General features: G+C 50.9%; 6 protein-coding genes across 6 annotated transcripts; all 6 read right to left on the reverse strand.

The window, feature by feature from the left end:
- Positions 1–462: 462 nt before the first annotated feature.
- Positions 463–1,681, reverse strand: CABS01_08167 (D-isomer specific 2-hydroxyacid dehydrogenase; the record flags this gene model as incomplete). Its single annotated transcript, XM_060541529.1, has 3 exons — positions 463–1,063; positions 1,128–1,265; positions 1,329–1,681. 3 exons carry the CDS (start codon positions 1,679–1,681, stop codon positions 463–465), a joined length of 1,092 nt encoding a protein of 363 aa, XP_060402333.1.
- Positions 1,682–2,389: 708 nt separating this feature from the next.
- CABS01_08168 (phytanoyl-CoA dioxygenase) lies at positions 2,390–3,328 on the reverse strand (the record flags this gene model as incomplete). The annotated part of the gene is made up of 1 exon (XM_060541530.1): positions 2,390–3,328. One exon carries the CDS (start codon positions 3,326–3,328, stop codon positions 2,390–2,392), a length of 939 nt encoding a protein of 312 aa, XP_060402334.1.
- A 548-nt stretch (positions 3,329–3,876) lies between these two features.
- CABS01_08169 (uncharacterized protein) lies at positions 3,877–5,834 on the reverse strand (the record flags this gene model as incomplete). Its single annotated transcript, XM_060541531.1, has 10 exons — positions 3,877–4,014; positions 4,106–4,250; positions 4,308–4,646; positions 4,709–4,862; positions 4,914–4,976; positions 5,029–5,068; positions 5,127–5,182; positions 5,239–5,369; positions 5,439–5,549; positions 5,617–5,834. 10 exons carry the CDS (start codon positions 5,832–5,834, stop codon positions 3,877–3,879), a joined length of 1,395 nt encoding a protein of 464 aa, XP_060402335.1.
- Positions 5,835–6,483: 649 nt separating this feature from the next.
- CABS01_08170 (uncharacterized protein) lies at positions 6,484–8,012 on the reverse strand (the record flags this gene model as incomplete). The annotated part of the gene is made up of 4 exons (XM_060541532.1): positions 6,484–6,726; positions 6,777–6,849; positions 6,906–7,682; positions 7,741–8,012. The coding sequence occupies 4 exons, from the start codon at positions 8,010–8,012 to the stop codon at positions 6,484–6,486; spliced, it is 1,365 nt and encodes a 454-aa protein (XP_060402336.1).
- A 2,242-nt stretch (positions 8,013–10,254) lies between these two features.
- CABS01_08171 (uncharacterized protein) lies at positions 10,255–12,015 on the reverse strand (the record flags this gene model as incomplete). The annotated part of the gene is made up of 2 exons (XM_060541533.1): positions 10,255–11,732; positions 11,787–12,015. 2 exons carry the CDS (start codon positions 12,013–12,015, stop codon positions 10,255–10,257), a joined length of 1,707 nt encoding a protein of 568 aa, XP_060402337.1.
- Positions 12,016–13,398: 1,383 nt separating this feature from the next.
- CABS01_08172 (uncharacterized protein) lies at positions 13,399–14,304 on the reverse strand (the record flags this gene model as incomplete). The annotated part of the gene is made up of 3 exons (XM_060541534.1): positions 13,399–13,522; positions 13,654–14,057; positions 14,185–14,304. 3 exons carry the CDS (start codon positions 14,302–14,304, stop codon positions 13,399–13,401), a joined length of 648 nt encoding a protein of 215 aa, XP_060402338.1.
- Positions 14,305–14,526: the final 222 nt, after the last annotated feature.

Raw genomic sequence — 14,526 nt, forward strand, 5'->3', positions numbered from 1 at the left:
GTATTAGGACTCCGCACGCCTCGCGTGGCGGTCTTTCGTATTGGAATTACTGAATTAAGTTGAGCGCGTGCTTAGGGCATACTATACATTCAATCATCGCTCTAGGTAGTATCGTCACCTCGTATCTCGTTGGAACCTGCATCGGCGGTCTCCAGTCAGGCTGGCTCGCAGACAATTCAGTCCGCAGGGAGAGATATTAGGCGTGGTGGTGCTTTTCAGGAAACGAGAGACATTTAGCTTAGTGAATGGGTTCGTAGAATACTGGAAGTAATAGTGCAATCATTAGAGACAGAGACTAACGGCGCTGTTGTATTTGAACTCGGAGGATAGCGATAGTGGGGAATTTGGATCATATAGTGAGCGACTACTACATGTAGGTTTCAAGACTCTCGGGGTATGAATTGATCTTTCTTTCGCCTCTCACTACAAAGAATGCTGTCAAATTCACGCAGCCACGAGTACTCAATAGTGCAACTTCTTGTTGACCACATTAATGAGAGGCTTGCCAGCATCTATACGCTCCAAGTTTGCCTCCAGAACTCCTAGAACTCGCTCCCAGTATCCATCTGTTCTCCAACTGACGTGGGGTGTAATGAAGACATTGGGCGCCTTCCACAGTGGGTGATCTTTCGGAAGCGGCTCCGGATCTGTGACGTCCAAAGCAGCCGCCCGGATCTTACCACCCTCGAGAGCTTCGATAAGAGAGTCGGTCTGAATCAAGGGACCTCTGGCAACATTTGAAACAAAAGTCCTCCGCTTTGACAAGATCTCAAATTGCTCTTTGCCAATCAGTCCTTTCGTCTCCTCTGTTAAAGGCAGACCGAGTACCAATAGATCGAGGTCTTGGCTCAAGAAGTTGTTAATGGCTTCTTTGGAAGCGCCGTGGAACCACTTAGCAGGGACCAGTCCATCGGGGTCTCCAGTGCCGGGAACGCAGTAGCTGTCGTCTTTGCGAGACTCGAGTGTTGCGCGCTCGCTTCTCGTATACGCATACACCTCCATTCCCATTGCTTGCGCAACCTTACCACACTGGCGCCCTATGGCACCATAACCCAGAACACCCCTAAGTCGATCGAGTCAGCAGCTCCTTCTTTCCCTCACGACGAACAGCGCGGGCGATGACTTACATGCGAAGTCCGACTGAGTCTTCAAAGTCTACTTCCATCGGGCCTTCCCAAAATCCTTCCTTCATGTGATTATGATAGCGCTGGAAATGGTGCTGGTGCGCGAGCCATGAACCAATGACCCATTCCGCGATCTGGGGCCTGCAGATCACGTCAGTCATCAGGTTATTGCATGAAACCAGTAGTAGCACAGTAAGAACTCACGGATGGCAGCCATTTGTAGTGCAAAATGAAACCTTAGGGTCCTTGTAGACATCGTGGTCGAGCCATCTATCGGCGCCTGCAGAGGTCAACTGCACGAAGCGAACCTTAGACAAGCGATGAGCAGACGGCGGGTTGAAGGCCATGAAAATCGTCACATCTTCCCACACCTCATCCGGAAGCTCATCTGGCAGAAGAAAGCCGCCACCGGGCCTCAAGTTGGACTCCCAGCAGACTTTCAGGCCGGGGAAGCGCTGAGAGATCCTGCTTGTCCATTTCGTGTCTTCCGGCGCTGAGAGAAATACCAAGAGCTTGTCTCCTGCCAAGGGGCTTTGACGGTTTCCAAGATCTCCCATCTTGATGATCTGGTCTTTGTCGCGGTCGTTCAACGCCAAGAGTTGGAAACCGTTGTGCTGAGGTTATTCTCAAGCTTGGTCCGCGGCAAAGTGCTTCGACAGTCTACTGCTTGGAATTTAACAAAGAGTATCCACGGTAGAGGGTTTCCGATAAGGAGTCTGCGGGCTCTGATAGGCTAAAAATGGGAAAATGACTGGGTATTACTTAGTTAATCAATCGTTTGTCAGACGTGGGCCCCCCGGTACTCCGCAGTCGTCCCGAGACCGGGAACTATCCGCGATACCGGCTGTCTATCAGCAGCGCAAAGAACCCGGGCCGGCGTGGTGTTGGCCTCCCTATCTGACAGATAACGAGCCTTTACCTTGGTCCGGCATGGGCAGGCCGATATGAACCGGATATCCCTCTCAGTTCCCGGTACGAATTAACATTTTCTGCTTCAAACATGGTGGACACGCTTGTAAAGCTGAGCGTGGGCTAGCGCACGAGTCAGCACTTACGCGCCGACACGGTCACCAACAGAGATCATCCGACCGCAGCTGAGAATACAATTTCCTAATCAAGCCTTTCTTACATGATGGACGAACGAATCACTTGTACCATCGTCAGAACATCTTAGATCCAGTAGACGAGCTACAAGCCTCAAGTCCCCAGGCAGAGTGGTCGCCATATCCGCCTACCCCAGCTTGTACTGTTGCGGGGTTGCATGTTTAATATGCCTCAACCCCCGCCAGCCTCAGCAACTCTGGAGTAAGCTCAGGTTTCTCCAACGGCTCCATTCTTCTATTGTCAACAGTCCCATCCGGCAGGGTTGGCTGATTTGTCCTCGGAACAATGTTGTCATGAGGCCAATGCGTCGTAGCCAGCCACTCGTCGAAGGCTTTCTTCTTGGCTTCGAGGGCTGCCTTCGTCGCAAAAGATGCAGGAGCATACGACACATATGTGATGGTCCGTATGGTATTGCTCTTTGATGTTGGCTCGGCCCCGAAGTGGATCAGTCGCGAATCCCAGATGATCAAATCACCTGGTTCCGCGACAACCTTCTGCTCCCGATAGCCTTCCTTCTCGAACCATGCAATCTGCTCAGTCGTGTAGTTGAAAAAGTCTTTTCGCGTCCACTCCGACTTGTCGGTATGCTCTCTGAAAAACGACTCGGTGATCTTGTGCGTTCCCGGGTATACCGTCAATCCGCCGTCCTCGATGCCAGCCTTTGAGAGGTTCACTATGCCCTGAACGCACTCTAGGCCTTGTCTGTATGGGCTCTGGTCGACATGAGGCCACTTTTTTCTGGGAATATGACCTTGGCGTCTTGGAAGTGTGATGTTCAGGGCATCAAAGGAGACGATAAGGTCGCGGGTATTCCATACGTTCGCGAAGACGTCGATCACGCCTGGTTCCAGGCGTATGTCCCACATGAACTTCTCGTGCACAACTCCGTAATGGTTCACTGTGTTGATTCCGGAAATGAATGGCAGATTGTCGGGGGTCCATGTTGTGGGGTCTGCTAGATCCAACGCGGCGTTGTCGAAGGACTTGAGCCACGCGAAGGCCTTTTGCTGATACTCGAGAGCTTTAGTGTAAGGGATTACCGATGGAATGACCGCAAAGCCATGCTCAGTGAATTGTCTGTACCAATATGGTCTCGTCATCTCCAATTCGATATTGGAAATATGGATGGTGCGAAAATCTTACTTACTTCCAAGGAAAGGAGGTATGTGACTCTTCACGCAATGGAAGAGTCCTGTACATATTGCTTTTATGCATTGAGTTGTTTTTACCAAGCATAAACCATCCAAAGAGGGGTATGATTAGTGTATCTACCATGGGAATCACGGAAGACTTGCGAGTGATGAGGTGCTCTAACAGCATCCACTTCAATCTGGCGGGACTCATCATGGCTGCATTACACCCGAGAACTCCTGCGAAGTCGGCGCGTCTGGCCATGGGAGACTTTGTCAGCTGGGTAGCGAAACGCCTCTCAATCGCAAATGACATCACAAAATTCGTAGTCGAAGCGAGAAAGGTGCTTTTGGCTGCCTAACAGCGAGAACTGTACTTCTATATTATTTGGAAAAAGGTTTGGGACTTTGAACTTGTACTCAAGTTCAAGTTGACAGCTTTTCTATGAGCATCATAACGATACTCTACAAGGGGTATTGCCGCCCCCTTAACATGATCATGCCTCAAATCTCTTAGTTCAAAGAGAAACGCTTTTGCTCGACTCTTCCTCCGGAATATCCTCCAGCGGCTTCGCGTCGATTGATCGAACGGCGAAATAGGTTGGGATAAGTGCTAAACCCCATAGACCGAAATTGACGCTGGCGGCAGCAATGAGCTTCGAATGGTATTAGCTTGTTATCGACGAATCATATAAAGAAACAGCCCCTCACGTCTCATGAATTCTTCAATGGATGAGGAGCACTTACAGGAGCATGCGTAGAGCTAATACCTGACGCCACCGCGCCTCCAGCCGCTTCAACGGCTCGAACCGTTGATGTAAATCGGATGATCTCAGCGTTATCACGCGCCATGTAGCCAGCAAGCCAGTAACCATAGTTGTATGCCAATGCGCTGCCACCAGTCAACACATGTGATCAAAAAGGGTAAAAGATGTTGGGTGGGACTCACAAGTTGACCTGCAAGAGGATGTAAAGCGCCCATCCACGGCCGAAACCGCTGTCGACCCAATCCAAAGCAGGAGCTTTCAACCCATATTCTCGCTGAATGACAATTGCCCACACCCAGGTCCCCCCAAATAGTGCCATAATTCCGAAGTAAGCGAATCGGGCCCGCTGATTGATAGTGAATCGCTTCCAGTCCAGAAAGTTGCCGAATATGAAGTTTGCAGTAATCTGAGCCAGTGCAGAGACTAGGGATGCCAAAGCACGGGAGCGAACGGAGAAGTAAAGTGACAAGTAAGATCCCGCATAGGATAGTAGAAATGTAGCGTAGAAGAAGAAGGGGAAACTTTACATCTTGTCAGCATCGCATCCCTGATCGAGGCCCTCTCTCACGGCCCGGCCACTTACACTAGCAAGAAGTCTTTGCGAATGAGAATTTTGGCAACAGCCTTTAGTTCTAGTACCGTGGGAATCCGCTCAGCCTTTGCTACTTTTCTTCCATCTTGGCGTTGGACCTTGTCGGGAGGAGACAGAAGCATTGCTACAAAAGGCCCCAGACATTCTGGAAATGGTTAGAGAATGGTAGTAAGACTGCAAAAAGCCAAGAACTTACGCAAAGCTACGAAGACGATGTAGGTCCTGTAATCCAGCTTTCCCGTTGTCTTGCCAGTTGCATCTGAGGAAAGTCAACACTTTTTCTCTGTAAAGTGCAACTCTGCTTCACTTACTGAACGCAAGGTTGATAGCACCTCCAACGATTGATCCGCCCTGAAGCTCGTCAGCACTGTTGGTACAGATGTAGAAGCCCCGTCCCACGACCACTGACATTTCTATACGCCAGCCAGTAGGCCAGATACCTGCCGCGTTTCTGGTCTTCCGGATCTACGCTTCGAAGTTAGATGGATTCTAGTAGGCCGGCCAAGGCTAAGACGACTTACAACTGATCATGATCGCGCCTTCTGCAGCCCAGAAAACACCAGCAGTGATACCACAAGCAGCAGAGCCAACGTAGACGAACCACTCATTGCCGTAACGGTTGTTTGTGTACAGCGACGCTGAGTACAGAGCACTGCATTGGATTAACCCCCGTACTTGGAAAATTCCATTCATCTCAAACTGAAGGCTGGAGGTGACTTACTATCCCGTCGTGCCAAAGATCAAGGCATTTTTGAGGCCAATCCTATTGGCGACCACACTTCCCATGGAACATGTTACAACCATCATAACTCCTAAAACGGCATTCGCGGACCTTTAAGGTCAATCAGTTGAAGGGGTTCGGCGAATGGGAATACTTTAAAGTTTGAACAGAGACTTACATAACGAGGTATGGAGTCTGTTGACCACCTGCACCCGTCGATTGCATGGCATTGTAAAGGCCCGGGGCGAAGAATGCGCAAAGGCCAATAACAGTGGCCTGAAAAAAGACAGTTCGGTACCATGTCCGTTTGCCGATGCCAGAAGCTTCAAACTCCGGTACTGCATCCTCGCCAATTGCCGAGTGTGCCTCAATTGGTTGAGACTTTAGGGAAGCCATGTTGCACGAACTGTCTTGGGTCGCAGGCGAACAATGTTCTGTCAACAGACTGGAGATAGCAATCGCGAGATAGGTAAAAGCTGGCTTCAGAAAGCTCCTCTGAGATCGCCAGGTTGAACGACAGCCCAGACTCGGAACACAATCTGAAGAATACACACTTTCAAAGTCATGAAGGTAAAGTTGAAATATCTTCCACATCCTGGTACTGTTTCCCCGATAGCGGTGGCTCAGTGTGTCGCGATCTGAGTTATCATGGCGTGCTTAATATGTCTCCACATCCAGTGCAAAGACACGCGAAGGATTCTCGACTGTCACAATGAGACTCTGGTATCCTTGGCTCAGTTGTTCTACTAATGCCTTTAAGTAACGTTCAAAGACCTTTGGACTCAAGGCAGGGGGTACAAGGGGGGATTGCACCATTTTGAAACCCACAAAACTGCATCCCCTCGTGGCATCTTGGTGATATTGGTTCACCGCGTCTTGTCACGCCAATCAACACCTAAATGTCTTTCCTTGATGCGCAATCCTTATCCGTGAATCAAATTTTTTTATTGCTTCATGAATTGCTGTCTCATCTTTGAGCAAGAGCTTCGATTGGGTGCCTCTTCGAGCCTCTTGATGTTCACATGTGTACTGGCTGTCTCAATCCCTACTCCTGATGCAAGGCGGTGTTTGACGATTCTTTAGGCTTCGGTATCAGCATCCAACTGATACCTGTACCTGCAATCAGGGTTATCAGAATAGGCTGCAGCACACTGACGCCTATGCGAGATGCGATTACTCCCGTAATGACGGGAAACAAAGATCCACCAATCTGCCCGATCACAAACACGAATGAGAGGGCTGTTGGTTGCACCTCTGGTGAGAAGAGTTTGGATCCAACAGATATACCCTAGGGATAGTCAGACATCTGGGTCCTGCATCAGTAGTTGCACAACTTACCGTGGCGAATAGAGGACCAGAGAAGAATCCAAAGAAACTGATGGCCACTGAAGCAGCGATGATATTTGGCACCCTGTTTCAGACGCATTAGACTCCAGTAGTCACGAGCTTGACGGCTTTCATACTCACAACCAGAACACCAACTGAAAGGCGATGCAGAGCACCACATAAAGCAAGATCATTCTCCTTTCACCTAGACGATAGGTGGGTTCAGCCAAAACAAGGCGACCAAGCATGGCTCCTCCATTAAAGCCCGCCGGGACATAACCCATGGCGCCGAGATTACCACCACGAATCTCAACAAGATATTCGACAATCCATCCACTTGCTGTAATAGTCGCCCCAAGTAGGAAGAAAAAGAAGATACTGACCATCCAAAGAGATTTGGATCGTAAAGCAGTCTTCATTAGTTGGGATGCGCTCTTCTTCTCCTCTTCGTCAGTCCCTGCTTCTGGCTCAGTCGCCCTGTTCTTTTTACGTCCAAATTTGATAGTGTCTCGGAAGGCGTAGCAGGTCAGGGCAAAGTTAAGAACACCAATGGCGAGCGGGAAAATGTAGAAGAGATACCATCGAGAGGTCTCCCCAGCAGATGCAATTGGAGTCGCGACAAATGGGGCAACTAGACATCCTGCCATGTACAATGCATGAATAAAGGCCAGCCATCGATGTGCGGCCTTGGCGCTGGCTACATACGCATTTGCACCTGCATCTTGGTATGCCTGTCCGAGGCATACGATCCAAAACGTGACGGCAAAGAATGGGAACGGAGGTCGCCATGCCCGGAGCGCGTGGGCCAAGACTTGGAAGAAGGCGCCGAAAGCGAGCAGTCCGCCGAGGTCAAACTTTTGTCGGAGATGAGTGTTGGTAAGGGCAGCGAGGAACCAGCCGAGAAAATTTGCTCCGTAGCTTTAATCAGGGATTAGTTTTGAAGCTAAGTTTTAAAGTTATGGCTTTCGCTACGCACATAATAGAAACGACTGCTGTGGTGATGCTATAGTCGCGGATCATGTAGGGAAGGAGAGGACCGACACTACCATCATTGACTCCAGAGATGAAGAAGGCGAAGCCTGAGGCTATTAGCTTTAAGAGTGTGGCATTGTCAATTTTATCGCTCTGATCAGTGTCTGTAGGGTCAACGGATCCTAAAATGTGTCCGCTGCGGGGTTGCTTCGGTGCTTCGGCAAGTTCGTAAGAGTCTGACGACGTGTGCTGCTGTTGAGTGACTGTGGCCATCATGAAGCTTCAAATAGTTAAGTCGAGACGGATATTCGAAGACTCCTCAGATGGAACAAGGTAGGCCATAGGGTGAGGCGAGAGAGCCTTTATGGAGACCGGGCTCCAAGGCGAGGGACGGTTAATCAACGGCCCCGCCTATGCAGTTGGGTTGGTTGTTGTTCCGGAAGAGGACAATGGCTAAACTCCGGAGAGTCAATTTTAGATTATGTCACTCTACGTTGTAGGAAAACCGTCATCTGCCGGCCGGTCTCTCCACAAAACGGCGGGGCGGGCCGGAATCTCGGGCGCGCTTCCGTCCAGCTATTCCGGACTCGCCCCAATTCGATACGCAAGGCAACTAGGTGCTCTCATTAGCGTCTGGCTTCTCAACACTATCAACAGCAGGGTGGCCGAGGACTGTAAGTAGAACGAACCTGAATTCAATGGTTTCTTTGGTTTTAAAGGCTATCCAAGCATAATGACGAGTTCCAGGTCGGAAGCCTCGTGCAAACATATTTCTGAAGCGGCGAGCAAGAAAACCTTCTATCCTCAAATCATCCTACCTTAATTCGGGCTTGAGTCATGACGAAATATTTTCTCCTCTACAACGGTCAGTAAGCTCTCTCGCTTAATTATGCAAACGCAATGGGCTGCCCGATTCACAAATCTTGACTTCGTCCATGTTGGCCCAAATCGTTCCTTCTATTTTATCGATCAAAACCACCAACTGTGGACATTCCGAAACTAATTAAAAACCTGTTGAATCCATTCACTTCAAGTGGATAGAATGATTGTGAGAGCTGTAGATTCTTTGACCAACAACGACAAATACTAAATCATGATTGGAAGTCTCTGATATGAGGGCTCTCCTTTCTCTAATCGATGGATTGAAACCTAGCGCTGAACGTTTTGTGAGCCTGCAAGGCCATCGAACGCAGCGATAGTCTCTCATTTTGCTCGAACTCAAGATATGCGCATTTAACTTTTGATGTCGATTTTTTAGCCATTCGACCATGCCAATAACAACACAGAGGAACTAGAGCTTCGGTGTCGTATTGTACAAAAGGGTCCATAATGTGGGAGATGAATGACTGCACTGCCACAGAGGCTGTTGCTTGTTAATAATACTGCTCCTCACAAACTTATGTACCTAAGGTAGGTGTTAAAACCTCGCTGAGTGCCAAACGCCACAAGCACATTGTCGCCCCTTCTCGGTCCCGGATGTTTTGTTGGCGCATCCTAGCTTCTTATGAAACTGTTCTGCAGGAAAAGGCACAGGAACAAAAGATTTGGATTTCACGGAGTAAACTTTCTAGTATCGGCAGTCCCAGCCCAATGGGCAGCCCACCACTTCATTGATTGGACTGAGACAGCTGGGGCGAGTGTGACATCCATTCCAACCACACACACACACACTATGACCGGTATGGCCAAATGTGCTGCCGAGTTCTCGAGACTCTCCTGCGATCTTTTAAGCAAGCTTGAGAATCTTACTTCTGGAGGGGCATAGCCGGTACGTTTTAGCACCGTGATGTATTGAAGAGTAAATGATGCAGTCGGATCGGTAGTTGCATATCTAGTGAAGATTGCAAGAACGCACGTCTTGATCATGTAGCATTGTGTGGTATACTCCTGCCCAACCCTTGGTTGAACGGAAAGTTGTCGGCGATGACTACCTTGAGGAGCTGTCGTTCATGTACGATGCGATACACTGACGGCCGTTGACACTCGATCGTTCGCGACAGTAAGGGGGAATGGTTGTGTGAATTTCCGAATACAGAACATGTCGAGTCATATGCGAAGAAGACAACCTTCAGCCCAAGAACGGGGCGTGTGCTGCCCTTGCGGGGTTGTTCCTGTTGTTCCTGAAATAGTACGGTTTCATGCGTTCCTGATCAGACGGAAAAGTCTAAAACGTCACCCGTCAAATCACAAGTAGACATATATCCCGCGTCGGAAATGCGCATATTTGCACCGGCCGAGTCCTTGTTAGTGTTATTTTATCGTTTTTTTATTTCTTCTTGAATTTAATCTCAACTATCGCGAGACGAGTTCCCACAGTATTATACCACAGAATCGGTCCTCGCCTTCCGCACAAAAACTAATTTGTGAATATTCTGTCCCAGACAGCGATTGGAGTTTTTGAATGTTTAGAAACGAGTGAGATAGTATAATGAAAACATTGTATGCAGAATGTCGCCCATTAATACCCATAAGTGAGTGAGAGTACGATGGGCCAGCAGCACAAGAATTTGATCTGAGATCACCAGCCGAAATTGGACATGAGGTTTCGCCGCTTCACGAAGCTCGCTCGTCGACGTCTTTCAAATGCCGCTCCCGCCGATTTCCCTGCGGCTGCTGCTCCCTCTCCCCCAGCAGCCGCTTCCTTTGCCTTCTTAGCCTCGGGGTCGTCACCTTTTCCTTTGCCTTTGCCTTCAGGTCCACCTGCAGCTTCCTCAGCAGGCCCAGCGGCGCCCTCAGGACCGTTGTCCTTGGCCTTCTTCTTCGCCTCGGGGTCATCGTCTTTGCCTTTGCCCTTGGCTTTGCCATCTGGACCTGCTGGCGCCGTGCCGTTCACGGCCGCTCCTGGAAGAAGTGCGGCTTTGCCCTTAGCCTTCTTGTCCTTCTTGGCCTTCTTGGCTTTTCCATCTGGTCCAACGGCTTCGGTGCCGTTACCTGCGGCGCCGGGAATTGCCCCCTTGCCCTTTCCATCCTTTAGCTTCTTTGCGTCTTTGCCCTTGGCGTCCTTGCCTTTCTTTCCCTTCTTGCCCGGAGGCGCAGGTGCTGTTCCGTTGGCGGCGGCCTGGCCGGGGCCAGCAGCACCTGCTAGTTGTCCCTCAGCCTTCTTCTTGGCTTCGTCTCTTGCCTTCTTTGCGTCGTCCCTTGCTTTCTTGCCGGCGTCATCCTTGCCCTTGCCCTTCTTTCCTTTCTTGCCGGCAGGGTCAGTTCCATTTCCTGCGAGAGCGGGAGGAGGAGGAGGTTGAGCTGCGGCAGGTTGCGGAGGAGCCCCTACGGCCAATGGCGCAAGAGGCTCACCAGCTACAGCGGGAGCAGCCTCCGGCGGTGGTGGTGGTGCCCCCTCGGCATCAGGCGGCGGTGGAGGAGTGTTGGGGTCGGGAGCCGGTCCGCCATCGGGGGGTGGTGGTGGAGGCCCATCATCAGGAGGAGGGGGAGGTGCCTCGCCGTCTGGAGGTGGTGGTGGAGGAGCATTGGGATCGGGAGCTGGACCTCCATCAGGGGGTGGCGGGGGAGGGGCATTCGGGTCAGGAGCCGGTCCTCCCTCTGGAGGAGGTGGTGGCGGCTCTGCGTTTGGATCAGGCGGCGGCGGCGCTTCATCAGGTGGTGGTGGAGGAGGCGCGTTCGGGTCTGGAGGAGCAGCATTTGGATCGGGAGGCGGCGGCGGCGGTGCTCCGTCAGGTGGTGGTGGCGGGGGAGCACCGTTAGCCGGAGGAGGAGGTGGAGGAGCGCCATTCGCGGGAGGCGGAGGCGGAGGAGCCGCGTTTGGGTCAGGCGGTGGTGGAGGAGCACCGTTAGGCGGAGGAGGGGGAGGAGCAGCGTTTGGATCTGGAGGCGGCGGAGGTGCACCGTTCACAGGAGGAGGAGGAGGTGCTGCTCCATTTGCCGGGGGAGGAGGAGGGGCCTCTCCCGCAGCCGGTGCCGGTGGTGCTGCTGGTTGGGCTTGAGGGACAGCAGGAACAGCCCCATCAGCAGCAAGAGGAGCTACATCCGGAGTCCCATCGCCTAGATAGAGTTAGTTTATGCATTTGATACCAATATGTGATGTGCATGACGAACCCTGTGCCTTATTATTACTCCCAAGAGCAGACAATACACTATCCACGTCCAACTTCTGTACAAAGTTTCTGGCATTCAGGCCTCGAGCCTTTACGGAGGCAACATTCAAAGCCCGCTTTGTATCTTCCGAGGCTTCATTATTTCGTCGGGTATCGTAGTTGGCCGTTACGGCGGCGTTGAACAGCAACGCTGCCACGGCGGCTTGGCGCCACGAGAGAGTGAAAGTCATCAAGACGTGGTTTGCTAAACAAACATAGAGACTAGGTAATTGTCGTAAAGTGGAAACTTCTGTGGCGTCAAGCCTAACAGAAATGGAAAAGGAAAGGAAGTCCACACAGCAGACTATAAAGAGAAAAAGAATGAGATGAAAAGAAGAGGAGGAGGCGAACGAGTAGGTTGGGGAGCAGAAGATCCGGACCGACAGAGAAGAGACGAAAGTCTCGGTTTAGATATAAAGTCGTTCGCCGACGGGGTGTGGGTGCGTGATGCTCCACTAGGCTTAGTCGGTTGAATCTGCTCTTCTCCGGACAACCGCCACCGTGATGGTTATACGACCCAGACACAACCAGACACTACTAAGTCAAGTGCAGGGGCCTGTTTGAGGAGTGCGCTGAACAAAAAAATCGTGAGTTCCAGAATGACCGACCCAGTTGGACCGAGTGTAAGATCTAGGCTCAGGGGGCAAGGTTGAGATGTGCGAGCGAGGAGAGGGCAGCTCGCCACAGAATAGTTCGATGCCACGCTCGAAAGTCTCTCGCTTGAGGACAGGTGATAGAAACGGCGCTGTGACAGGCTACAACAAGCCTACAGGTCCAAAATTAGACTCTGAGTCGAGACGATCCGGACTCATGTATGGCCTGCATAGCGGGAGCTCGGAGGCGATCGCCAAGGCAGTACCCTTGGGAAAGCACACGGACAAGGTGAACAAGGCTCGCAGACAAGCTTATTCATGTCAACGTTGCGGCGGCCCGCGGGGATTTGCGCTCGGGTACCAACTAGTCTTAGTGAAGTTCTCCAGTCTAGTAGAAATGTGCCATGTTCTCAAACCAGTCGTGCGGGGGGGTTGTCGACTGCCCGTGATGTTGACACACTAGAGATATTGACTAGGTGTAGGGGAGGAAAGTGTCCGCCGCTGTTGTCGGCAGGGTTATCCCGTGCGCAGCGGGCAAGCAAGACACGAGAACCACACCATCGCAAGGATAGCGGGGATCTTGTCTTGCTGAGAAGAAGATGGATTGCCATCATTGACCGTGCAGTAGCAGCACTAGTGACAGATTCGGACTGGTGGAGGAGAATTGCTCGAGGAAGAACCGTTTCAGTTACGGGGCCATCTCTATCCGGAATGCCTTCTTCGCTGAGAGCAAATTGTGGTCCTCACAAGTGGCTGAGTGTGCTGTCACACCAAGTCGCAGATGTGTGCCAAGAGGGGTTGACATTGCACAGCAGTGAACCTGGGAGGAAAACTCAAATGCTATCGGACGACTATTTAAAAGTCGGCAAACCCGTTTCAGTTTGTTTCTTTCGGGTGTCTATACTACGCTAACAAATTTGCGCGTAGTTTTAGTGAACTCATCTTAACGCACTATCAAGCCCTCCTAGGTCACAGATCGTCTCAGACTTGGGGGCCATGGGGCCACATGCCTGGAACAGGAACTCTGCGCAGCCGGAATACTCTGGAGTCAGGTTCGTGGGCGAGATGGACTGATTCATCCGCTTCGGTCATCTGAAAGATCAGTCTGTCAGTGTGAGTTTCCATGCAACCTCCAGTCTCCAATTCCCACTTCAAGGTTTTTGAATGATGAACGATAGACAGGCGGCGACTTCCACTGATCCGGTGTGAATTGACGCCAAGGCAATTAGACATTACCCTCGTCGGCCGTCACACATGTAGCACCCTCGACCAATCTGATGCTTGACATCTGCGGACATGTTCTCGTCATTCTTCTTCCTCAATTTTGAGCGACTCAGTGTAGATGTAGAGTGACGTTGACAAGGGAGCAGTGAGTAATCGGCCCCTACCAAAAGCCCGTGAAACACCTCGCCTACATTCAGGTGGCTCAATGTACTTATAAAGCCATGTGTCATTCTTGATTGCCCCTCCGTGATTTGAGGCAGAATGCGGTAACAACAGTATTGCTTCCCCGTAGCAATGATGGCACTTGGACCAAGCGGCAGATCACCGTTGAATGTTTGCGATGCGCAGGGAGATTGACCTTGTCCATGTTCGCGAGTTGCTCGTAGCCATAATCCTTGCTGATCTTCAGACGCACGCTGTCGAGAGTTGCCACAGCCACGATGGGATTGATGACAAAAAATCACAACCCCTGCAGTCACTATTCGTTGAAGATTTCGTGATTTCTTACACAAACACAATTATCACCACAACTGCAAGTATTACCAGGAGGGTGGTAATAGGGACATCAGATGCGCAGTAAGAGCCGTTTATCATTACGACCAACAGCCAAGAGACACCCAACATCAGGCGCCAAGAAGTGCACAGATGAGAGATTTCAACCATAGAACTGCAACTAGACCCCGGATCTATCGCATGATTAGTTTCCACTCTCGTGGGTCCAACAACTTCCTACTTTTCGGCCGGGCTCGCTTGTACATCTGGTAGCCTGTAGCAAAATATGTATACAGCAGCGACAACCAACGAATCTCCATGAGACAACCAACGAATCTCCATGACAACGTGGAAGTTCAAGTCACCATAGAATTCAGACTCAGTACTAGTTGA

Source organism: Colletotrichum abscissum, assembly GCF_030869225.1.
Source record: "Colletotrichum abscissum strain IMI 504890 chromosome Unknown Scaffold_18.1, whole genome shotgun sequence".
NCBI lineage: Eukaryota > Fungi > Ascomycota > Sordariomycetes > Glomerellales > Glomerellaceae > Colletotrichum > Colletotrichum abscissum.